We start from the raw sequence: 27,605 nt of genomic DNA on the forward strand, positions 1-27,605 counted from the left end.
TAATGTAATTGGACAAGGGCCTAGGTCTACAACACATCCAATCAGGTTTGAGTCTCAGCTGTTGGCTGCTGGACGTTGTTGTTTTTAGTTGATCCCGATTCAACCTACATAAATCGGTCACAGACAGTTGGATATAGATACGTAGAAACCTTTGCCGTTTTGAAGCCCGTGCTATACCATAGCCTACCATGCATTGGACTAGTTGTGCCCTCTGCTGGTAAAATGCGGGAATCTTCTGTTCAGCCTTCTACCCTTCTCTACCTTGCTTTACCCATGATCCTCTAGTTGGGATTTAAATGCTATTTAAATTAGGCTTACTCAAATATAAACAAGATCTGGCTGGTGTTGGATGCACTGCAATGAAGAGACATACACACAAAGAGCTGCTTGAGATGGGCACTATGGCCAATGGACATACAGTACCAGTCAAATGTTAGGACACACCGACTCACTCAAGGGTTTTTCTACATTGTAGAATAATAGTGAAGACATCAAAACTATGGAATAACACACATGGAATCATGTAGTAACCAAAATGTGTTAAAACAGCTATGCACATTCTTGGCATTCTCTCAACCAGCTTCATGAGGTAGTCACCTGGAATGCATTTCAATTAACAGGTGTGCCTTGTTAAAAGTTCATTTGTGGAATTTCTTTCCTTCTTAATGCGTTTGAGCCAATCAGTTGTATTGTGACAAAGTATGGGTGGTATAGAAACGATAGCCCTTACTGGTAAAATACCAAATCAATATTATGGCAAGAACAGCTCAAATAAGTAAAGAGAAACAACAGTCCATCATTACTTTAAGACATGAAGGTCAGTCAATCCGGAAAATCTCAAGAACTTTGAAAGTTTCTTCAAATGCAGTTGCAAAAACCATCAAGCGCAATGATAAAACAGGCTCTCATGAAGACCACCACAGGAAAGGAAGACCCAGAGTTACCTCTGCTGCAGAGGATACGTTCATTAGAGTTACCAGCCTCATAAATTGTAGCTCAAATAAATGCTTCAGAGTTCAAGTAAGAGACACATCTCAACATCAACTGTTCAGAGGAGACTGAGTGAATCAGGCCTTCGTGGTTGGATTGCTGCATAGAAACCACTACTAAAGGACACCAATTAGAAGAAGAGACTTGCTTGAGCCAAGACATTAGACTGGTGGAAATCTGTCCTTTGGTCTGATGAGTCCAAATTTGAGATTTTTAGTTCCAGGCGCCATGTCTTTGTGAGACGCAGAGTAGATGAACAGATTATCTCTGTATGTGTGATTCCCACCGTGAAGCATGGAGGCGGTGATGTGATTGTGTGGGGGTGCTTTGCTGGTGACACTGACAGTGATTTATTTAGAATTCAAGGCACACGTAACCAGCATGGCTACCACAGCATTCTGCAGCGATACGCCATACCATCTGGTTTGTGCTTAGTGGGACTATCATTTGTTTTTCAACAGGACAATGACCCAAAACACATCTCCAGGCTGTGTAAGGGCTATTTGACTAAGCAGGAGAGGGATGGAGTGCTGTATCAGATGACCTGGCCTCCACAATGACCTGACCTCAACTCAGTTGAGATGGTTTGGGATGAGTTGGACCGCAGGGTGAAGGAAAAGTAGCCAATGAGTGCTCAGCATATGTGGGAACTCCTTCAAGACTATTGGAAAAGCATTCCAGGTTAAGTTGGTTGAGAGAATGCCAAAAGTGTGCAAAGCTGTCATCAAGGCAAAAGACGGCTACTTTGAAGAATCTCAACATTAAAATATATTTCGATTTGTTTAACTTTATTTTGGTTACTACTTGATTACATATGTGTTATTTCATAGCTTTGATGTCTCACTATTATTTTACAATGTAGAAAATAGTAAAACAAAAACTTGAATGAGTAGGTGTGTCCAAACTTTTGACTGGTACTGTATGTATTAAGTATCTCATAATAGGAGTGCTGATCGAGGATCAGGTCTAGTCCAGTTCATCTTATTCATTGTGATCTAAAGGGCAAAATGTATTCTGGCGCTTCTGCCCTTGACCCCCTGTTTCAGAGCAGTCCTTGAGGACGTAAAGGTATATGGCTTCTTCTAGTGGTCAATATATGGAACCTGAGACTCAGCACACATGAGAAGTGAAAGAGAGTGAGTGATCTGTTACATTAGTTAGTGATCCGTTACATTAGTTAGTGATCCGTTACATTAGTTAGTGATCCGTTACATTACTTAGTGATCCGTTACATTAGTTAGTGATCCGTTACATTAGTTAGTGATCCGTTACATTAGTTAGTGATCCGTTACATTAGTTAGTGATCCGTTACATTAGTTAGTGATCCGTTACATTACTTAGTGATCCGTTACATTACTTAGTGATCCGTTACATTAGTTAGTGATCCGTTACATTAGTTAGTGATCCGTTACATTAGTTAGTGATCCGTTACATTACTTAGTCATCCGTTACATTAGTTAGTGATCCGTTACATTAGTTAGTGATCCGTTACATTAGTTAGTGATCCGTTACATTAGTTAGTGATCTGTTACATTAGTTAGTGATCCGTTACATTAGTTAGTGATCTGTTACATTAGTTAGTGATCCGTTACATTAGTTAGTGATCCGTTACATTAGTTAGTGATCCGTTACATTAGTTAGTGATCCGTTACATTAGTTAGTGATCTGTTACATTAGTTGGTGATTTGTTACATTAGTTAGCAATTTGTTACATTAGTTAGTGATCCGTTACATTACTTAGTGATCCGTTACATTAATTATTAATTAGTGATTCTTTACATTACTTAGTGGTCTGTTACATTAGTTAGTGATTCGTTACATTAGTTGGTGATTTGTTACATTAGTTAGCAATTTGTTACATTAGTTAGTGATCCGTTACATTACTTAGTGATCCGTTACATTAATTAGTGATTCTTTACATTACTTACTGGTCTGTTACATTAGTTAGTGATTCGTTACATTAGTTGGTGATTTGTTACATTAGTTAGCAATTTGTTACATTAGTTAGTGATCCGTTACATTACTTAGTGATCCGTTACATTAATTAGTGATTCTTTACATTACTTAGTGGTCTGTTACATTAGTTAGTGATTCGTTACATTAGTTGGTGATTTGTTACATTAGTTAGTGATCCGTTACATTACTTAGTGATCCGTTACATTAATTAGTGATTCTTTACATTACTTAGTGGTCTGTTACATTAGTTAGTGATTCGTTACATTAGTTGGTGATTTGTTACATTACTTAGTGGTCTGTTACATTAGTTAGTGATCCGTTACATTAGTTAGTGATTCGTTACATTAGTTGGTGATTTGTTACATTACTTAGTGGTCTGTTACATTAGTTAGTGATCCGTTACATTAGTTAGTGATTCGTTACATTAGTTGGTGATTTGTTACATTACTTAGTGATTTGTTACATTAGTTAGTGATCCGTTACATTAGTTAGTGATTCGTTACATTAGTTAGTGATTCGTTACATTAGTTAGTGATTTGTTACATTAGTTAGTGGTCTGTTACATTAGTTAGTGATTCGTTACATTAGTTAGTGATTCGTTACATTAGTTGGTGATTCGTTACATTAGTTAGTGATCCGTTACATTAGTTAGTGATTCGTTACATTAGTTAGTGATCCGTTACATTAGTTAGTGATTCGTTACATTAGTTAGTGATCCGTTACATTAGTTAGTGATTCGTTACATTAGTTAGTGATCCGTTACATTAGTTAGTGATTCGTTACATTAGTTAGTGATCCGTTACATTAGTTAGTGATCCGTTACATTAGTTAGTGATTCGTTACATTAGTTAGTGATCCGTTACATTAGTTAGTGGTCTGTTACATTAGTTAGTGATTCTTTACATTAGTTAGTGGTCTGTTACATTAGTTAGTGATTCTTTACATTACTTAGTGGTCTGTTACATTAGTTGGTGATTCGTTACATTAGTTGGTGATCCGTTACATTAGTTAGTGATTCGTTACATTAGTTAGTGATCCGTTACATTAGTGTGTTACATTAGTTAGTGATCCGTTACATTAGTTAGTGATTTGTTACATTACTTAGTGATTTGTTACATTACTTAGTGATCCGTTACATTAGTTAGTGATTCGTTACATTAGTTGGTGATTTGTTACATTACTTAGTGGTCTGTTACATTAGTTAGTGATTCGTTACATTAGTTAGTGATCCGTTACATTAGTTAGTGATCCGTTACATTAGTTAGTGATTCGTTACATTAGTTAGTGATTCGTTACATTAGTTGGTGATTTGTTACATTAGTTAGTGATCCGTTACATTAGTTAGTGATTTGTTACATTAGTTAGTGATCCGTTACATTAGTTAGTGATTCGTTACATTAGTTAGTGATTCGTTACATTAGTTGGTGATTTGTTACATTAGTTAGTGATCCGTTACATTAGTTAGTGATCCGTTACATTAGTTAGTGATCCGTTACATTAGTTAGTGATTCGTTACATTAGTTAGTGATCCGTTACATTAGTTGGTGATTCGTTACATTAGTTAGTGATTCGTTACATTAGTTATTAGTTAGTGATTAGTGATCCGTTACATTAGTTAGTGATCTGTTACATTAGTTAGTGATTCGTTACATTAGTTAGTGATCCGTTACATTAGTTAGTGATCCGTTACATTAGTTAGTGATCCGTTACATTAGTTGGTGATTCGTTACATTAGTTAGTGATCCGTTACATTAGTTAGTGATCCGTTACATTAGTTAGTGATTCGTTACATTAGTTAGTGATCCGTTACATTAGTTAGTGATTCGTTACATTAGTTAGTGATCCGTTACATTAGTTAGTGATCCGTTACATTAGTTAGTGATTCGTTACATTAGTTGGTGATCCGTTACATTAGTTAGTGATCCGTTACATTAGTTAGTGATCCGTTACATTAGTTAGTGATTCGTTACATTAGTTAGTGATCCGTTACATTAGTTAGTGATTCGTTACATTAGTTAGTGATCCGTTACATTAGTTAGTGATCCGTTACATTACTTAGTGGTCTGTTACATTAGTTAGTGATCCGTTACATTAGTTGGTGATCCGTTACATTACTTAGTGATCTGTTACATTAGTTAGTGATCCGTTACATTAGTGATCCGTTACATTAGTTAGTGATCCGTTACATTAGTTAGTGATCCGTTACATTAGTTAGTGATCCGTTACATTAGTTAGTGATCCGTTACATTAGTTAGTGAGTTATTAGTTAGTGTGATCCGTTACATTAGTTAGTGATCCGTTACATTAGTTAGTGATCCGTTACATTAGTTAGTGATCTGTTACATTAGTTTAGTGAGTGATCCGTTACATTAGTTAGTGATCCGTTACATTAGTTAGTGATCCGTTACATTAGTTAGTGATCCGTTACATTAGTTAGTGATCCGTTACATTAGTTAGTGATTCGTTACATTAGTTGGTGATCCGTTACATTAGTTAGTGATTCGTTACATTAGTTAGTGATCCGTTACATTAGTTAGTGATTCGTTACATTAGTTAGTGATCCGTTACATTAGTTAGTGATCCGTTACATTAGTTAGTGATCCGTTACATTAGTTAGTGATCCGTTACATTAGTTAGTGATCCGTTACATTAGTTAGTGATCCGTTACATTAGTTAGTGATCCGTTACATTAGTTAGTGATCCGTTACATTAGTTAGTGATCCGTTACATTAGTTAGTGATCCGTTACATTAGTTAGTGATCCGTTACATTAGTTAGTGATCCGTTACATTAGTTAGTGATCCGTTACATTAGTTAGTGATCTGTTACATTAGTTAGTGATCCGTTACATTAGTTAGTGATCCGTTACATTAGTTAGTGATCCGTTACATTAGTTAGTGATCGTTACATTAGTTAGTGATCCGTTACATTAGTTAGTGATCCGTTACATTAGTTAGTGATTCGTTACATTAGTTAGTGATCCGTTACATTAGTTAGTGATCCGTTACATTAGTTAGTGATCCGTTACATTAGTTAGTGATCCGTTACATTAGTTAGTGATCCGTTACATTAGTTAGTGATCCGTTACATTACTTAGTGGTCTGTTACATTAGTTAGTGATTCGTTACATTAGTTAGTGATCCGTTACATTAGTTAGTGATTCTGTTACATTAGTTAGTGATCCGTTACATTAGTTAGTGATCCGTTACATTAGTTAGTGATCCGTTACATTAGTTAGTGATCCGTTACATTAGTTAGTGATCCGTTACATTAGTTAGTGATCCGTTACATTAGTTAGTGATCCGTTACATTAGTTAGTGATCCGTTACATTAGTTAGTGATCCGTTACATTAGTTAGTGATCCGTTACATTAGTTAGTGGTCTGTTACATTAGTTAGTGATCCGTTACATTAGTTAGTGATTTGTTACATTAGTTAGTGATCCGTTACATTAGTTAGTGGTCCGTTACATTAGTTAGTGATCCGTTACATTAGTTAGTGGTCCGTTACATTAGTTAGTGATTCGTTACATTAGTTGGTGATCCGTTACATTAGTTAGTGGTCCGTTACATTAGTTAGTGGTCCGTTACATTAGTTAGTGGTCCGTTACATTAGTTAGTGATTCGTTACATTAGTTAGTGATCCGTTACATTAGTTAGTGATTCGTTACATTAGTTAGTGATTCGTTACATTAGTTAGTGATTCGTTACATTAGTTAGTGATTCGTTACATTAGTTAGTGATCCGTTACATTAGTTAGTGAGTTAGTTAGTGATCCGTTACATTAGTTAGTGATCCGTTACATTAGTTAGTGATTTGTTAGTTAGTGATTAGTGGTCGTTACATTAGTTAGTGATCCGTTACATTAGTTAGTGATCCGTTACATTAGTTAGTGATTTGTTACATTAGTTAGTGATCCGTTACATTACTTAGTGGTCTGTTACATTAGTTAGTGATTCGTTACATTAGTTAGTGATCCGTTACATTAGTTAGTGATCCGTTACATTAGTTAGTGATCCGTTACATTAGTTAGTGATCCGTTACATTAGTTAGTGATCCGTTACATTAGTTAGTGATCCGTTACATTAGTTAGTGATCCGTTACATTAGTTAGTGATCCGTTACATTAGTTAGTGATCCGTTACATTAGTTAGTGATCCGTTACATTAGTTAGTGATCTGTTACATTAGTTAGTGATCCGTTACATTACTTAGTGGTCTGTTACATTAGTTAGTGATTCGTTACATTAGTTAGTGATTCGTTACATTAGTTAGTGATCCGTTACATTAGTTAGTGATCCGTTACATTAGTTAGTGATCCGTTACATTACTTAGTGGTCTGTTACATTAGTTAGTGATCCGTTACATTAGTTAGTGATCCGTTACATTAGTTAGTGATTTGTTACATTAGTTGGTGATCCGTTACATTACTTAGTGGTCTGTTACATTAGTTAGTGATTCGTTACATTAGTTAGTGGTCCGTTACATTAGTTAGTGATTCGTTACATTAGTTGGTGATTTGTTACATTATTTAGTAATTTGTTACATTACTTAGTGATCCGTTACATTGGTGATTTGTTACATTAGTTAGGGATGTGTTTCATAACTTAGCAGTAAAGCACCATACTGTCACAATGACGACATGATCAGCATGATGATGATGTCATGTGGGTCAACCACTCGGTCATAGTAGTAGTAGTAATAGGAATGGGTCACGGTAACAGAGTGATGACGAGACTCAGATTCTTCACTTTCTCAATATGTTACCAAATGTCTGCACTGTTCTGCAGTATTTTGGAATTGCCCAAATACTTACTGGTATCATGACAACCATAGAACGTAGTAACATGAAGCAAACCTCATTTCTTGAGAATATTTCTTTCTAATGTCGCAAACACACAGCATTCAGTTGTCACCAAGAGCCACGTGTTTATTCCCAAACTATATCACACAACATGTTTACATACAGACGGGTTATAAAAAGGACCATGGAGGTCAGTTTGCTTTTTTTTTTTTTTTTTGTTGCCAAAAATCAGGTATGGCGGTATTGTGATTCTGTTATTGCGACAACCCTGCGACGTGATGCTTCAGATTCTAGCCAAGATGAGCCATTTTCTAACGTCACACTGTAGGTAGGTAGTTCAATGTACAAAAGCATAAGAGGGAATAGCCCGCAGGCAATATCACTGGAATAATTCAATGTAACCTGGGGAAGTAGAGGCTTCCAAACAAAAATCCACAATGAAATGTTACACGGGGGGGAAAAAAAGTTTATTGTTGAAAACATTTATTTTTGTACAAAACATTCACAAAGTTCTTCTATAAGAAGAAAATCTCAAAATGGTGACAAAGCAAGGGTTAGGAAATGGTTCTGGAAAACTGTATGCAACTTTCGTTAGATAGTAAAATAAATATGCTCATTTCCGTGAGGTAGTTTTAATTTAATCACTAATATAGGGACGCATCCCAAACAAACTCAATTGGTACTATTGTCCTTATGTTTTCTTTATCCTCAAAATGATGAGTTGTATTTTAATTTTTCCAGTAATATAGTTGTAACCTGGTTCACTTTGCCAGGAGGCTGAAACTTGGCCGCAAGTGGGTCTTCCAGCAACACAATAACCCAAAGCATGAAAATCCACAAAGAAATTGTTAATTGACCACAAAAAACAACATTTTTCAATAGCCATCTCAGTCTACAAACTTGAACCCCATTGTAAACCGGTGGTTTCAATTGAAGCGGACAGTCCATAAGTACAGACGAAGGATATAGGTAACATACCAAGGATCTGGAAAGATTCTATATTGAGATCACTCCCAATGTGTTCTCCAACTCATAAGACATTTTTAGAAAAAGGCTCAGTGCCGTTATCTATATTTTTGAGAAAAAAAGTATTACTTGTTAAACAGCAGGTAGTCTAGTAGTTAGATCATTGGGCCAGTAACAGAAAGGTTGTTAGATCAAATCCCCGAGCTGACAAGGTAAAAATCCGTCCGTGTAAATAAGAATTTGTTCTTAACTGACTTGCCTAGTTAAATAAAGGTTAAATAAAAACATTTAAAAAGCTCTTTATCTGAGCAATTGTATTGGTATAATATAGATTTCCGATTATTTTTGTTGTTGCATACAATATAGCTCAAAATGTGTTTTATTTGTGCTCATCTTCACCAAGGGGCTGTCAATATTTGGAACTGACTTTGCATCTTCACGAAAGTAGCAACTAGCGCAGAATCTCACTGTCCACTTTCATTAACGATACATAAGCCTATCATTCTATGAAATTTCATTTTCGATTGATAACTCAATTTTCCCCAGATGACCCAAAAACCTACAGAACTTCTGATAAAAGTCAAACGTAAGCAAATAGCATAGTTTCAAATTCCATATGCATATCATATAGTTCACACTTTGCATTAAATGCACCAAAGTTAGCTTTCACGTGATAAAGACTAACAACTGTTACTCTAAAATGATTGTATTTTGTTAGCGTTAGCAGCCGATACAAAAAATACCATTGTATAACAGTAATAAATAAATAAAAATGCTGCAAAGTAATGAGAAATGACGTATTCCAGACATTTGCAATACATTTGTTGGTCCAGGTTCATTTAAAAACATTTCTAACAAAAACATTCCTATTATCAAGCAGTACAAATAGAGGTCAATCATTTCTGGCAAACTGACAGGTAACCCCCTCCCCCCCAAAAATGACGTGAAGCATAAATAATGTTTTAACCTAAAACCACACAAGTTATTGGTGGACAGACTGTGGCAAATTCCTTGTTGTGGTATAAGTACCAATATTCACTTTTTTTCAATTACAATTTCACCTTCATTCTTCAAGGATCATCTTAAATTGGGAACCCATGCTCATTCAAAAATTAAGTTATAAGTCACAATATAGCAACAATGTCAAAACAGTCATACATTTTCTAAAAACCAATCATTAATATATCAGTAGTAAGAAACCATATAAACTATATTCAATATGTTGATTAGCAGATTTTGTGTAACTACAAACTACAGGTACAGTTATCTTACATTTATTTATACCTACTTCCTAAAAATATAGTTAAACACTTGATGATAAATATGCTGAGGTTTTAGTATACAGGACCAGTCAAAAGTTTGGACACACCTACTCATTCAAGGGTTTCTCTTTATTTTTTAAAACTATTTTCTACATTGTATAATAGTAGTAAAGACATCAAAACTATGAAATAGCACATATGGAATCATATAGTAACCAAAACAAAAAGGGTTTCAACAAATCAAAATATATTTTATGCTGAGCACTCGTTGGCTGCTTTTCCTTCACTCTGCGGTCCAACTCATCCCAAACCATCTCAAGTCGGGTCATTGTGGAGGCCAGGTCATCTGATGCAGCACTCCATCAATTTCCTTGTTCAAATAACCCTTACACAGCCTGGAGGTGTGTTTTGGGTCATTGTCCTGTTGAAAAACAAATTATAGTCCCACTAAGAGCAAACCGGATGGGAGGCTGTATCTCTGCAGAATGCTGTGGTAGCCATGCTGGTTAAGTGTGCACCGAATTCTAAATAAATCACTGACAGGTATTTGGTATTTTATTAGGATCAGTGTCAGTGTCACCAGCAAAGCACCCCCACACCATCACACCTCCTCCATGCTTCACGGTGGGAACAACACATGCGGAGATCATCCGTTCACCTACTCTGCGTCTCACAAAGACTCGGCAGCTGGAACCAAAAATCTAAAATTTGGACTCATTAGACCAAAGGACAGATTTCCACGGTCTAATGTCCATTGCTCATGTTTCTTGACCCAAGTGAGTCTCTTTTTATTATTGGTGTCCTTTAGTAGTGGCTTCTTTGCAGCAATTCAACCATGAAGGCCTGATTCACACAGTCTCCTCTGAACAGTTGATTTTGAGATATGTCTGCTACTTGAACTCTGTGAAGAATTTATTTGGGCTGCAATTTCTGAGGCTGGTAACTCTAATGAAGTTATGCTCTGTAGCAGGGATAACTCTGGATCTTCCTTTCCTGTGTCGGTCCTCATGAGAGCCACTTTCATCATAGCGCTTGATGGTATTTGTGACTGCACTTTGAAGAAACTTTCAAAGTGCTTGAAATGTTCCATACTGACTGACCTTAATTTCTTAAAGTAATGATGGACAGTCGTTTCTCTTTGCTTATTTGAGCTGTTCTTGCCATAATATGGACTTGGTCTTTCACCAAATAGGGATATCTTCTGGACACCATCCCTACCTTGTCACAACACAACTGATTGGCTCAAATGCATTAAGGAAATAAATTCCACAAATTAACTTTTAACAAAAGCACACCTGTTAATTGAAATGCATTCTAGGTGACTACCTCATGAAGCTGGATGAGAGAATACCAAGAGTGTGCAAAGCTGTCATCAAGGCAAAGGGTCACTACTAATCTCACATATAAAATATTTTGATTTGTTTAACACTTTTTTGGTTACTACATGATTCCATGTGTTATTTCATAGTTTACAATGTAGAAAATAAAGAAAAATCCTTGAATGAGTAGTTGTGTGCAAACTTCTGTCTGGTACTGTATGTCTTTGAGGTTTCCGGTTAAATATATTAATTGTAGCCTCCCGGGTGGCGCAGTGGTATAGGGCACTGCATTGCTGTGCCACCAGAGACTCTGAGACTCCGTCCGGGTCCGTCCGGGTTAGGGAGGGTTTGGCCGGTAGGGATGTCCTTGTCCCATCGCGCATTAGCGACTCCTGTGGCGGTCCGGGGGCAGTGCACGCTAACCAGGTCGCCAGGTGCACGGTGTTTCCTCCGACACATTGGTGCGGCTGGCTTCCGTGTTGGATGCGTGCTGTGTTAAGAAGCAGTGCGGCTTGGTTGGGGTGTGTTTCGGAGGACGCATGACTTGACCTTCGTCTCTCCCGAGCCCATACGGGAGTTGTAGCGATGAGACAAGATACTAACAATTGGATACCACGAAATTGGGGAGAAAAGGGGGTAAAATTAAAAAATATATATATATATAAATTGTTGTTTGGAAATATAATTGATTTAATCAAACCTAGCGAGCTTAAAACAGCAGACTTAAAACGCCAGGCATCATTTAAAATGATTCAAATGATGTTGTATTATGTTACACACAATCTTTATGTGGCTGACTGTACCAACATGTAGGCTAGCTAACAGGTAGCCTACTGGCAGAAAATCATGCTCTAGTTCAAACTAGGTTTGAGTGCCTCTATATATACATACAGTGCCTTCAGAAAGTATTCACACCCCTTGACTTTTCACCACGAGGCCAATGGCGACTTTAAAACAGTTACAGAGTTTAATGGCTGTGATATGAGAAAACGGAGGATGGATCAACAACTTTGTAGTTACTCCACAATACTAATCTAAGGGACAGGTGGAAAAGAAGGAAGCCTGTACAGAATACAAATATTCCAAAATATGCATCCTGTTTGCAAACAAGGCACTAAAGTAATACTGCAAAAAAATGTGGTAAAGCAATTCACTTTTTGTCCTGAATATAAAGTGTTATGTTTGGGGAAAATCCAATACAACACATTATTGAGTAGCACTCCATATTTTCAAGCACAGTGTTGGTTGTATCATGTTATGGGTATGCTTGTAATTGTTAAGGACTGGGGAGTTTTTCAGGATAAAAAATAAAACAGAATGGAGCTAAGCACAGGCAACATTCTAGAGGAAAACCTTTCAGCAGGACAATAACCTAAAACACAAGGCCAAATCTACACTGGACTTGCTTGCCAAGAAGACAGTGAATGATCCTGAGTGGACGAGATACAGTTTGACTTAAATCTACTTGAAAATCTATGGCAAGACTTGAAAATGGTTGTCAAGCAACGATCAACAACCAATTTGACTGAGCTTGAAGAATTTTGAATAGGAATAAAAGGACAAATGTTGCTCAATCCAGGTGTGAACAGCTCTTAGAGACTTACCCAGAAAGACTCACAGCTCTTAGAGACTAACCCAGAAAGACTCACAGCTCTTAGAGACTAACCCAGAAAGACTCACAGCTCTTAGAGACTTACCCAGAAAGACTCACAGCTCTTAGAGACTTACCCAGAAAGAATCACAGCTCTTAGAGACTTACCCAGAAAGACTCACAGCTCTTAGAGACTAACCCAGAAAGACTCACAGCTCTTAGAGACTAACCCAGAAAGACTCACAGCTCTTAGAGACTAACCCAGAAAGACTCACAGCTCTTAGAGACTTACCCAGAAAGACTCACAGCTCTTAGAGACTTACCCAGAAAGACTCACAGCTCTTAGAGACTTACCCAGAAAGAATCACAGCTCTTAGAGACTTACCCAGAAAGACTCACAGCTCTTAGAGACTTACCCAGAAAGACTCACAGCTCTTAGAGACTTACCCAGAAAGACTCTCAGCTCTTAGAGACTTACCCAGAAAGACTCACAGCTCTTAGAGACTTACCCAGAAAGACTCACAGCTCTTAGAGACTTACCCAGAAAGACTCACAGCTCTTAGAGACTTACCCAGAAAGACTCTCAGCTCTTAGAGACTTACCCAGAAAGACTCACAGCTCTTAGAGACTTACCCAGAAAGACTCTCAGCTCTTAGAGACTTACCCAGAAAGACTCACAGCTCTTAGAGACTTACCCAGAAAGACTCTCAGCTCTTAAGAGACTTACCCAGAAAGACTCACAGCTGTAATCGCTGCCAAAGGTGCTTCTACAAAGTATTGACTCAGGGGTGTGAATACTTATGTAAATGAGATATTTCTGTATTGTCAAAAAACATGTTTTCACTTTGTTATTATGGGGTGTTGTGTGTTGATGGGTGAGAAAATATCTATGTAATCCATTTTGAATTCACAACTAAACGTAGAATTAGTCAGGAGGTAGGAATACCTTTCTGAAGGCACTGTACATGTTTGGAGTACCTCAAAGAATAATATTTCCAAAATTGAAATGTATATCTCATTAAAAAAAGGGGCAATCTGCAATTGCTACATCCACTTTTGGACTTAAAGAATATAACTTATGCCTCTGAGCTTGTTCAACTGTCGTACCCCCATCGGAACCCAACAAATAAATCTTATTTTACACCAATGTTTGCAAACAATGTAAACCAACACTATATATCCTCAAACCATGGTTAAAACTATCATTTTGATATCATGGATGTTCAGTCCTAGCATCTATAGCTCCGTCTACGAATTTGAGAGCGGTTACATTTCTCCAGCCGCCATCCCTCAACTTTTAACAGAAACAGGGGGCGGAGAGAACTGTTTGTTATTGTTTCAACTACTGATCGCCCCTTTAAACTAAAGTATGTTCAAAATGGCAAATAAAATACACAAATCAATATCAAAAGCACTATTTCCATAGCTCAGTATCCTCATGTTTTATTGACCTAACTACAGTACATTGGCACACCTCAACAAACACTACTCACCATCATGTAAACCTACCATAATTTCCTACAACTGTACCAGTATGTCCAAGATACATCGTCTCATTTACACGATCCACCCCCCCAAAAAAACACCAATAAATTAGATATTTATACACAATTATTTCTGAAGTGATAGATATGATAAGTCATTGGATGGCAAACGACATGTGAGGTTTCAAAATGAAGACTCATCAGGGGAATCGCTGGCTAATTGATATGATGAACAGCACTGCTCTCCCAACATCCAGACACCTGAGGAAAGGGACACTTTCTAAATGAGGGGGACTGAAGAAAAATAAGAATAATCCTCATCCACATAGTTAACAAAAGAAAGGCCCATATATGACAGTAAATGTAATGGCTGTGGTTGTGTCTATGTGAGAACATTGAGGTAACGTAGACCCCACATTGGATGTGTGACCAAACACATTCTTGCTCCAAAGTCAATTTACATACACTCCTGTTATGTAGCTGCAGTCCATTCGGGAAATTATTCAGAGCCCTTGACTTTGTCCACCTTTTGTTACGTTACAGCCTTTTTCTAAATAGATTAAATAAAAATAAAAAATCCTTATAAATCTACACACAATACCCCGATAAAGATCATCCATGAGATGTTTCTACAACTTGATCGGAGGCCACCTGTGGTAAATTCTATTGATTGGACATTATTTGGAAAGGCACACACCTGTCTATATAAAAGGTACCACAGTTGACAGTGCATGTCAGAGCAAAAACTAAGCCGTAGAGCTCCGAGGCAGGATTTTGTCGAGGCACAGATCTGGGGAAGGGTACCAAAACATTCTGCAGCATTGGAGGTCCCAAAGAACACAATGGCCTCCATCATTCTTAAACAGAAGAAGATTGGAACCATCAAGAATCTTCCTAGGGCTGGCCGCTCGGCCAAGCTGAGCAATCGAGGGTGAAGGGCCTTGCTCAGAGAGGTTACCAAGAACCCGATGATCATGCTGACAGAGTTCCAGAGTTCCTCTGTGGAGATGGGAGAACCTTCCAGAAGGACAACCATCTCTGCAGCACTCCACCAATCAGATCTTTATGGTAGAGTGGCAAGACGGAAGCCACTCCTCAGTAAAAGGCACACGACAGCCCACTTGGAGTTTGCCAAAAGGCACCCATAGGACTCTCAACCATGAGAAACAAGAGTCTCTGGTCTGATGAAACCAAGACTGAACTCTTTGGCCTGAATGCCAAGTGTCACGTCTGGAGAAAACATGGCACCATCCCTACGGTGAAGCATGGTGGTGGCAGCATCACGCTGTGGATATGGGACTGGAAGACTACTCAGGATCGAGGGAAAGATGAACAGAGAAAAGGACAGAGCGATCCTTGATGAAAACCTGCTGCAGAGCGCTCAGGACCCCACACTGGGGCGAAGGTTCACTTTCCAACAGGACAAAGACCCTAAGCACACAGCCAAGACAGAGCAGGAGTGGCTTCGGGACAAGTTCTTGAATGTCCTTGAGTGGCCCAGCCAGAACCCGGACTTGAACCCGATCGAACATCTTTGGAGTGACCTGAAAATATCTGTGTAGAGAGTGTTTTATTTTAAATAAATGAGCAAAAACCTGTTTTTGCTTTGTCATTATGGGGTCTTTGTGTGTAAATTGATAAGGGGAATAAAAAACAATGTAATACACTTTAGAATAAGGCTGAAGCATAACATAATTAGGAAAAAGTCAAGGGGTCTGAATACTTTCAGAATGCCCTGTATAGCAGTCCACACACCGCAGGACCTAAGGTTCTGATTCCACACAAGCAGACCTGACTAGACTACAAAGCTTTCCAGGATTCTGATCTTGGATCAGTTATATGTGATGCGTCGGTGGCTCAGGCCGCTGCTCGGATATATAATCCTAAATCCAGCTAAACTGATTGGAAGGTGGTCATCCAAGCAGCACTGTCTTAATCTGATCCCGGGACAGGCACATCTGAGCAGCCTATTCAGTGAAACTGATATGGGATAGTGGTGGGGGGGGGGACGAGGTGAATGGTAGTTTGGAAATAACATCTGAGATCAGCAGATCTGGGCGGCCTGCTCGTTGACGGCGCACCGGGCCTGATGGACCCTGGTGCAGGAGGACGTGTGTCTGTTGAAGCTGTCCCGCCACATGAAGCGCTTGGCACACAGGCTGCACTCGTAGGGCTTGACGCCCGTGTGAATCTTCATGTGGCCGACCAGGTGGTGTTTCATCTTGAAACTTTTGCCACACACGGCGCAGCCATACGGCCGCAAGCCCAGGTGCATGCTCATGTGCCGGTCCCGCTGGCTCTTGTGAGTGAAGCTCTTGCCACACTGGCAGGGGTACAGCTTGTAGACCACTGAGGCGAAGCCCGAGTGGGAGGTCTCTTCCTGGAGGCCACCAGGGGTTCCTTCTCCTCCACCACCACTCTCCTCAACTCCGGTTGCCCCTTCTAGCAGGTCATCTTTCAGTCCAAGCGGTGTCCCGTCGGCCTTGTCGGTGGAGAAGCCCTCTATGGAGGTACCGTAGAAGTCCAGAGGATCCTCCTCCAGGCTCTCCTCCAGCTGAGCCACCGGTTTCTCATCAATGCCGTGGTCCAGGGAGCTCCTGCTGGCTGAGGCCTGGGAGTGGGTAAGTTTCAGCTGCTCAGGGTCAGTGACCGCAGGGTCCCCGCTAAAGAGGGCCCCGTCACCCTTGCAATCTGCGCGCCTTTCTGACTTTACGTGGACCCATTTCCTGTGGCCCATGATACTGGGTGGGACATAGGCAGGTCTGGAGTACTGGTAGTACCCCTCGCCACCCTCTTCAACGTCCCCATCCTGGCTGGCGACCTCACTACCTGAGCCATCGTGGTCGACCGGTGGCGAGCAGCTTCCGCTGGGCTGGGTGCTGTTGTTCTCAAGAGTGGGAGGGGAGAAGCTGTTCTCCAGGAGCTGGTCCATCTCCATTTTGGCAAAGCCCTCTACTGCTCCTCCTCCTCCACCATCCTCCAGGCCCATGGAGCCGTCCCCGGGGCTGTGGTAGCTACTGTCCCCAGGGAAAGGCCTGTCCCTCAGCCCACCAGAAGACTTGTGCACTAATGTGCTAGCACCGCTTCCTACCACCTCTAAGAGCTCAGTGCATTTGTCCACCACGTGCCACATCTGGAGGAAGCTAGCTGCCGTGAGGAAAGCTACCACCTCGCCGGCAGGTAGGTGCAGGGTGCCCGTGTAGCAAGAGAGGAGGAGACGTTCGAACACGCACGGGTGCATGACGTCAGGTAAAACGCAGCGGGCACTGTTTTTAAGGAGCACTTGGTCGCAGAAGTAGGGCGAACTGGCAGCCAAGATGGCCCGGTGAGCACGGTACTGGTGTCCCTGGATGACTACGATGATGTCACAGAGCTGGCCCCTCTGCCGCTGCTGGTTGAGCTTCTGCAGCATGGTTCCAGAGAAGTTTGGGAAGTCCACGCGGAGCACATTCCCCTCAGACTCCATGGCAGCCAGGGGTCTAGATCTAGAATATGTAGAACATGAACAGGTCATTAATTGTGTTGATGCTAACTATGGGTTATAGATTTACACTGAGTATACCAAACATTAGGCCCAACTTCCTAATATTGAGTTGCACCTCCCGCCCTTTGCCCTCAGAACACTCTCAATTCGTTGGGGAACGGATTCTACAAGGTGTCGAAAGCGTTCCACAGGGATGCTGACCCATGTTGACTCCAATGCTTCCCACAATTATGTCAAGTTGGCTGGATGTCCTTTGGGTGGTGGACCATTCTTGATACACACAGGAAACTGTTGAGTGTGAAAAACCCTGCAACGTTGCAGTTCTTGACGCAAACCGGTGCGCCTGGCATCTACTACCATACCCTGTTCAAAGGCACTTAAATATTTTGTCTTGTCCATTCGCTCTCTGAATGGCACACGTACACAATCCATGTCTCAATTGTCTCAAGGCTTAAAAATCCTTCTTTAACCAGGTCTCCTCCCCTTCATCTACATGTCTCCTCCCCTTCATCTACATGTCTCCTCCCCTTCATCTACATGTCTCCTCCCCTTCATCTACATGTCTCCTCCCCTTCATCTACATGTCTCCTCCCCTTCATCTACATGTCTCCTCCCCTTCATCTACATGTCTCCTCCCCTTCATCTACATGTCTCCTCCCCTTCATCTACATGTCTCCTCCCCTTCATCTACACTGACTGAAGTGGATTTAACAATAAGAGATTATAGCTTTCACCTTTTTCCAGTATATGTCATGGAAAGAGCAGATGTTCTTAATGTTTTGTACAGTCAGTGTAGATCAGAACCAATAGAACATGAATAGGTTATTTAAAAGGATAGTTCATGCAAAGTCTATATGTGGGTCTGAATGCCTTACCTTGAGTTGTGTCTGAAGGCCCATGGTGACAGAATCTGTAATTATCCATTATTTACTTCCGGCGACAGCTTGGAGTTAGCATATGAGTGGAAACAGCCGAACCGATGTTATCAAAGCTGCACTGCAAACCACAACTTCCTGTCAATACTCGCAAAGAACATGTCCACGTTTTCTTTGCCGTGAGACTGTTGTTATTTTTTCCCGCTAGATATACAGTGGGGCTAAAAAGTATTTAGTCAGCCACCAATTGTGCAAGTTCTCCCACTTAAAAAAAAATGAGAGAGGCCTGTAATTTTCATCATAGGTACACTTAAACTATGACAGACAAAATGAGGGGGAAAAAAATCCCGAAAATCACATTGTAGGATTTTTAATGAATTTATTTACAAATGATGGTGGAAAATAAGTATTTGGTCAATAACAAAAGTATCTCAATACTTTGTTATATACCCTTTGTTGGCAATGACAGAGGTCAAACGTTTTCTGTAAGTCTTCACAAGGTTTTCACACACTGTTGCTGGTATTTTGGCCCATTCCTCCATGCAGATCTCCTCTAGAGCAGTGATGTTTTGGGGCTGTTGCTGGGCAACACGGACTTTCAACTCCCTCCAAAGACTTTCTATGGGGTTGAGATCTGGAGACTGGCTAGGCCACTCCAGGACCTTGAAATGCTTCTTATGAAACCACTCCTTCGTTGCCCGGGCGGTGTGTTTGGGATCATTGTCATGCTGAAAGACCCAGCCACGTTTCATCTTCAATGCCCTTGCTGGTGGAAGCAGGTTTTCACTCAAAATCTCACGATACATGGCCCCATTCATTCTTTCCTTTACACGGATCAGTCGTCCTGGTCCCTTTGCAGAAAAACAGTCCCAAAGCATGATGTTTCCACCCCCATGCTTCACAGTAGGTATGGTGTTCTTTGGATGCAACTCAGCATTCTTTGTCCTCCAAACACGACGAGTCGAGCTTTTACCAAAAAGTTATATTTTGGTTTCATCTGACCATATGGCATTCTCCCAATCTTCTTCTGGATCATCCAAATGCTCTCTAGCAAACTTCAGACGGGCCTGGACATGTACTGGCTTAAGCAGGGGGACACGTCTGGCACTGCAGGATTTGAGTCCCTGGCGGCGTAGTGTGTTACTGATGGTAGGCTTTGTTACTTTGGTCCCAGCTCTCTGCAGGTCATTCACGAGGTCCCCCCGTGTGGTTCTGGGATTTTTGCTCACCGTTCTTGTGATCATTTTGACCCCACGGGGTGAGATCTTGCGTGGAGCCCCAGATCGAGGGAGATTATCAGTGGTCTTGTATGTCTTCCATTTCCTAATAATTGCTCCCACAGTTGATTTCTTCAAACCAAGCTGCTTACCTATTGCAGATTCAGTCTTCCCAGCCTGGTGCAGGTCCACAATTTTGTTTCTGGTGTCCTTTGCCAGCTCTTTGGTCTTGGCCATAGTGGAGTTTGGAATGTGACTGTTTGGGGTTGTGGACAGGTGGCTTTTATACTGATAACAAGTTCAAACAGGTGCCATTAATACAGGTAACGAGTGGAGGACAGAGGAGCCTCTTAAAGAAGAAGTTACAGGTCTGTGAGAGCCAGACATCTTGCTTGTTTGTAGGTGACCAAATACTTATTTTCCACCATAATTTGCAAATAAATTCATTAAAAATCCTACAATGTGATTTTCTGGATTTTCCCTCCCATTTTGTCTGTCATAGTTGAAGTGTACATATGATGAACATTACAGGCCTCTCTCATCTTTTTAAGTGGGAGAACTTGCACAATTGGTGGCTGACTAAATACTTGTTTTGCCCCACTGTATGTGATAACTAACCTGTTCCTGGCAAAACTTTCTTTGTTCTCGATTCAGTGATAAAAAGTATCTTAGAAATGTCAGGTGTCCAGGTGCAGGTGTTTCTACAAATGCCAGCGAAAACTCTGAAAGATATTAAATCCATGTTTTGTACCAAGTGAGAAATGCCTCTTGAATGTGTGTAGATCTTTGTTTTGGTAGCACTGTGTGGCCGCGGCACATAGAAACAACTAGTTCCTGCAAAGACGTTGGGAAATGCAAGATGCCTGGCAGCTTAAATGGCGAGGGAACTCCTCACTTGGTGCAAAATGTGGATTTGAAATCTTTCTGAGTTTTCGTGGGTTTTTGTAGAACCACCTGCAATTGGACATGGACATTTCGAACATACTTTTTTCCCCGATTCGAGAACAACGGAAGTTTTGCCAAGAACAGGTTTGTTGAACAATCTATGGCGTCGTTTTATATAGGGCTTTCCTGTAATGACCATCATGGTAACATAGTAATCACAAATCTGGTGTACAAACTGGTAGCTCCAGCTTTGATAACATTGGATTGGCTGTTTCCACTCATGGAAAACTGATGATGCTAATATGCTAACTCCAGGCTGTTAGCCAGAAGTAGATGATGCATAATTGTGGATTCTGTCATCATGGGCCTTCAGACACAACTCAAGGGAAGGGTAATTTGATCCAAATATAGATTTAGCATGAACTATCCTTTTAATTGTGTTGAAGTTAACTACGTGTGTTTTATTTCCTGTATCGTTTAAGATCCAATTTTATTTGACACATCCACTTATACAGGGATAGTGCTTAACTTGCAAGCCCTACCCAACAGTGCAGTATTCAATATAAACAAGTAGAACTAATAACAAAATAAGGATTTAATAAAACCCCACAATAAATAAGAGAGGAAGATATATACAGGGTCAGTTATGTACAGGGCCAGCTACATATAGGTTCAGCTATATACAGAATCAGTGCCACAGAGAGGAAGCTATATACATGGTAAGTGCCAGTACCACATGTACAATGTGCAGAGATACTGGAGTATTGAGGTAGATATGTACATGAACCCACATTTTAAAAAAATACTACAGTACTTACTATAGAATTATATAGTATACTGTAGAATACTATACTGCAGATTGTAGTATCTCTTGATCATGTGTAGTACCTACTATAGAATGTTACAACAATACTATAATATTATCCTCAAAAAAGTACTTTAATAAATACTACAATAATGTTTGCAAAAACACTACACTTTTTTAAGTATATTAAATACGACTGTTTTAAATTTGCACCCTGCCTATTCCTTTCCCCCATATTGCAATTTGTGCCACCCATAAGTTAAAAAAAACAAGCTACAATCCAAGGATAGACAATATATTGTGTTCCCTACAGGTTATAGAAAAGAAAGACCACAGTCCTATCGATCTACAAGTTATAGAACATAATACTAGTAAACGTTCACTCCCACTTAGCTAGGAGATGCGATAAAAACACAACATCTATGATTAACTATCATTAACTAACATATTCCATAATCATATTCATCAAAGGAGACCACACGGAGTAGCTTCAACTTGCTAAAGATGGCCATTATCATTTACATACGTGGGGTGTGCACTCAATAATGGTACTCAATGATATAAGCAAAATACAAAATACAATTGAAAACTCAATTAGGTAAAAACGTAGGTAAGCTATATAGGTTTTGATTTCAACATCGGCAAAACTGTTATGTGCCCACCTATTTGCATACCGAATACTACGTGCAAGTGTCACATTTCCATTTTCCTTGTGATTCACCCGATCCTGAAAAATCATGTTGCAGAAGCTGGCTAGCTAGGCTAGCCTATGGCGCTAACCAAGTAGCCATGCACTGAATACATCAAATCCTGACGATTAAGATGAATTTCTAAGTTTTCAAGAATGACTGGCCATACGTCAATATCTCGCTATTGGACGTGCATGAAACATATAGTTGTCTCACCTTCAATTTCATTTCTATCTCTTGATTTAGAATACAACAGTCGCTTCTCTTCCGAGTTCCACTGGAAATCTTTCAGACCACGTCATCACGTAACCAAGAATCGCATGGCGCATGATGAGCAATGTAAACAAACCCGCCCCCAGCCCGCCCTCACTGTCTGGGTTGCCAGATGAGTTGGAATCATGGTTGGAGGAGGGCCTTCTAAAAATGTGTAGGTTTATCGGACAGATTCTTACTTCTATAGATTCATACATAATGTTGGCATACAACAATGTCCCCCCCCCCCCCGCCTAAATTCTTAAAGTTCAAATAATATGTATTTTAAATGACATATTTGAGTTCATCTCATCCGAAAGAAAACACATATAAAATACAACCCTGATGTGCAACGTAGTGAGACGATGAGCTGATATTTGGCAGAAAAAGACCGGAAAGGAAGAAGTTATTTGCAGGACATTCTTGAAAAATACCTATTGGAAACGTTGGGTATACGTGTGCTGGTTCTAAATGAATGAAAATACTAAGCATATGACTTTGATATCCCGCGCATGCTTTTCCCTGTGGACATATTTGTATATTCTTGAGACCACAATGATACCTCTTTGCATTATTATTTAAAAAAAAAATGGGGGTATTTATGAAATGACGTGTGAACAACACTTGGTGGCAGTACAGGCTAACCCGAGAGAGCTTTCAGACGATGGTTTCTCCGTTTGAGATCTTTCCCAGGACAGGCATAACCTTTGAACCTGAAATGTTTTCAAATCAAATTTTGAGCTGAGGTAAAATAACAAAAGAGGGGCTGTATACAGGGGGTACCGGTACAGAGTCAATGTGCGGGGGCACCGGATAGTCGAGGTAATTGAGGTTATGTGTACATGTAGGTAGAGTTATTAAAGTGACTTAATAACTAGTGAAAAGGTGAAGGATGGTGAACGTTCATGTTTCTCTGGAGAATGTTATTATCATGCATTGTAATATTGTTTGGAACACGTTACACCACCATTCAGTCGACATTAGGTTAAATGTGAATTTTATTTTTAATCATGTATGCCTAGTATTGTCAGTTCAACTTTATGTTCCATTATTGTGCCAGGTTTCCTCCAGACGTGACCCTTGGCATTCAGGCCAAAGTGTTCAATCTTGGTTTCATCAGACCAGATAATCTTGTTTCTCATGGTCTGAGAGTCCTTGAGGTGCCTTTTGGCAAACTCCAAGCGGGCTGTCATGTGCCTTTTACTGAGGAGTGGCTTCCGTCTGGCCTTTATGGTAGAAAGGCCTTTATAAAGCCCTTTATGGTAGAGTGCTGCAGAGATGGTTGTCCTTCTGGAAGGTTCTCCCATCTCCACAGAGGAACTCTGGAGCTCTGTCAGAGTGACCATCAGATTCTTGGTCACTTCCCTGAACAAGGCCCTTTTCCTCCAATTGCTCAGTTTGGCCGGGATGGCCAGCTCTAGGAAGAGTCTTGGTGGTTCCAAACGTTTTCCATTTAATAATGACGGAGGACACTGTGTTTTTTGGGACCTTCAATGCTGCTGTACCCTTCCCTCTGAGCTCTACGGAGCTCTACGGACAATTCCTTCGAGCTCTTGGCTTGGTTTTTGTCAACTGTGGGACCTTATATAGACAGGTGTGTGCCTTTCCAAATCATGTCCAATCAATAGAATTTACCACAGGTGGACTTCAATCAAGTTGTAGAAATATCTCAAGGATGATCAATGGAAACAGGATGCATCTGAGCTCAATTTCGAGTCTCATAGTAAAGGGTCTGAATACTTGCGTAAATAAGTTCCTTTTTTAAAGTTTTATATTTTTAAACCAGTTTTCCCTTTGTCATTATGGAGTATTGGGATGTCATTATGGAGTAATTGTGATGTCATTATGGAGTATCGTGTGTAGATTGATGAGGGGGAAAAAAATATTGAATCCATTTTAGAATAAGGCTGTAAAGTAACAAAATGTGGAGAAAGTCAAGGGGTCTGAATACTTCCTGAATGCACTGGATATATGTATATAATCCTGCATATCTAAACATACCGCTTGAGCTGTCTTTATCCTTCTGACTGGTGGTCCTTTTTTTAAAGAAACTTAACATACTTCTCTGCATCTCTGCTAAAATCTGGGTAAAATATTGAAAGGAATGTGAGTCTTATTCAGTACATTTAGTTATTGCTTGTTTTTCCTAAAGTCTACCAACTTTGCAAACAGGCATGCCAGCCAAGATACAGGTAACTGACAAAATAATGGAAACACTTGAGTAAATGAGGGATACAAAGTACTGTATATTGAAAGCAGGCACTTCCACACAGGTGTGGTTCCTGAATTAATTAAGCAATTCAAATCCCATCATGCTTAAGGTCATATATAAAAATGCTGGGCAGGCTATAATTTTGACTACCATGGCTATGCCCCCATAGGAGGACAATGCCCCCATCCAGAGGGCACGAGTGGTCACTGAAAGGTTTGATGAGCATGAAAACGGTGTAAGCCATATGCCATGGCGTTCTCAGTCACCAGATCTCAATCCAATTGAACACTTATACGTGGTTCTAGAGCGGCGGGTGTGATAGCGTTTAACACCACCATCAACAAAAAACCCAAATTATGGTATACCTCGTGGAAGAATGGTGTCTCATCCTTTCAATAGAGTTCCAGACACTTGTAGAATCTATGCCAAGGTGCATTGAAGCGGTTCTGGTTCTTAATGGCCCAACACCCTATTGAGACACTTTATGTTGGTGTTTCCTTTATTTTGGCAGTTACATGTAGTTATTCTAAATTGATTGATAGCCTGAAATGGCTTCTTGGTAGCTATGAGGCTGGAAGATAGGTTGAGGGGCTAAAGACAACTTCATTAAATTGCTAAGTGGCAGCATTACAGTTAAAACGACAAGAACAATTCATTTTTGTTGTATTTTTTTTTAAAACAGGAAAGATCGGGTAGCACGTGCCTCTGTGCCCCCTACGGGCATGACACCTCTGCACAGACACACACACACACACACACAGCCAACAAAACTGTGTATTTTAAGAAATGGCTTTTTTGACCTCGAGGGTTGATCTTGATATCGATGATGTTTTCAAAGTAGCCCGATCAAAGAGTCTCCTGTTGAAGTTGTAATCTGTCCTGAAGTGGGCCTTTGTTGGCCTGCGCCGGCCGGTCGCTTGACCAGACATTCTTTGGCCCTGCGCTGTGTGCCCCTCCTATGCAGGGCAGGTGCAGGGATCAGAGAGGGGAGGCCTGAGCTCCTCCAGCTGGGAATGGAGCCTTACACCTAGTATATATGTCCCAAATGCACCCTATTTCCTATATAGTGCACTACGTTTGACCAAGACCCTAAAGGGCTCGGTTCAAAAGTAGTGCACTATGTAGGGAAATAGAGTGCCATTTTGGGATGTAGTCAATTAGATTTTTTTATTTTTGTCCTCTGCAATTTGTATTACAGAGGCCTCACTCTTACAGAGTGAGTAAAATCAGCAGATCTGTTCTTGGGTATTAGGGAGGTAGAGTGAGAGACAACAGAAGCACATTTTTTTTTTTTTTACTAATACCTGAATAATATCACAAAGGACAGGTGAAGCAGCTTGTTCTTATCTAACGTTGGCTAGTTACCTGAATTTGCCTCATCACTTGTCTCTTGATATGGTTAAAAGCAATAGGCCATATGCATGGCAAAACCTGTAGTGTGGAATTAGTTAAAAATCCAACAATATTTAACAAACCTGTAGTGTGGAATTAGTTAAAAACCCAATAATATTTAACAAACCTGCAGTGTGGAATGAGTTAACTCAATCATATTTACAAAACCTGTAGTGTGGAATTAGTTAAAAACCCAATAATATTTAACAAACCTGCAGTGTGGAATGAGTTAACTCAATCATATTTACAAAACCTGTAGTGTGGAATGAGTTAACTCAATCATATTTACAAAACCTGCAGTGTGGAATTAGTTAAAAACCCAATAATATTTAACAAACCTGCAGTGTGGAATGAGTTAACTCAATCATATTTACAAAACCTGTAGTGTGGAATTAGTTAAAAACCCAATAATATTTAACAAACATGCAGTGTGGAATGAGTTAACTCAATCATATTTACAAAACCTGTAGTGTGGAATTAGTTAAAAACCCAATAATATTTAACAAACCTGCAGTGTGGAATGAGTTAACTCAATCATATTTACAAAACCTGTAGTGTGGAATTAGTTAAAAACCCAATAATATTTAACAAACCTGCAGTGTGGAATGAGTTAACTCAATCATATTTACAAAACCTGTAGTGTGGAATTAGTTAAAAACCCAATAATATTTAACAAACATGCAGTGTGGAATGAGTTAACTCAATCATATTTACAAAACCTGTAGTGTGGAATTAGTTAAAAACCCAATAATATTTAACAAACCTGCAGTGTGGAATGAGTTAACTCAATCATATTTACAAAACCTGTAGTGTGGAAATTAGTTAAAAACCCAATAATATTTACAAAACCTGTAGTGTGAAAAACTAAATTATATTTAGCTCAAGCACCTCAATAATAACCAAAAAATACAATTATTTTGGAAATGTTCATCACATTTTCACCAAATTTCATCCATAGAATGGTCCTGTGGAGGAAGGATTATTGACATATATTTGTATCATGAAAAGAAGAAATCACCTACTTAAATACTTTGTCTGAAATGTACTGTGACCAAAAATAATTTGGGCCTGGATGTAAAATCAAAGCTATTTGTCTTTATGAATTTACTTCGACATTGAATTACTGTATGTTAGTAGGGAGATTAAATAGACATCCAATAGCAGTTTATTTTGTTTTGCTGTGTCATCAAACTGCTGAAATTGAACCTTAGACATTTTTGAAAACATGCAGGACAGTTTCAATCCAGTTGACAGTTATCAGTCTATTATCAGAGAAGTATCTGGGATAGCAGGTGTGTTGCAGATCTGTATGTAGCTCTGTTATCTGGCTGGGGGGAGAATAGAAAATAATATAGAATCAAAAAGAGTAGACATGCAAGCAAATATGATACTTAAATCTATCCATTGAGGGCAGTGCAGTGAAAGGG

General features: G+C 39.7%; 1 protein-coding gene across 1 annotated transcript; it reads right to left on the reverse strand.

The window, feature by feature from the left end:
• Positions 1-8,196: 8,196 nt before the first annotated feature.
• Positions 8,197-22,667, reverse strand: LOC118387245 (zinc finger and BTB domain-containing protein 43-like). Its single transcript, XM_035775392.2, has 2 exons — positions 22,539-22,667; positions 8,197-17,852 (listed from the first exon to the last, which is right to left on the reverse strand). The coding sequence occupies exon 2, from the start codon at positions 17,831-17,833 to the stop codon at positions 16,412-16,414; it is 1,422 nt and encodes a 473-aa protein (XP_035631285.1). The 5' UTR covers positions 17,834-17,852; positions 22,539-22,667; the 3' UTR covers positions 8,197-16,411.
• Between the last annotated feature and the right edge of the window lie 4,938 nt (positions 22,668-27,605).

Source organism: Oncorhynchus keta, chromosome 9, assembly GCF_023373465.1.
Source record: "Oncorhynchus keta strain PuntledgeMale-10-30-2019 chromosome 9, Oket_V2, whole genome shotgun sequence".
Classification (NCBI taxonomy): Eukaryota; Metazoa; Chordata; class Actinopteri; order Salmoniformes; family Salmonidae; genus Oncorhynchus; species Oncorhynchus keta.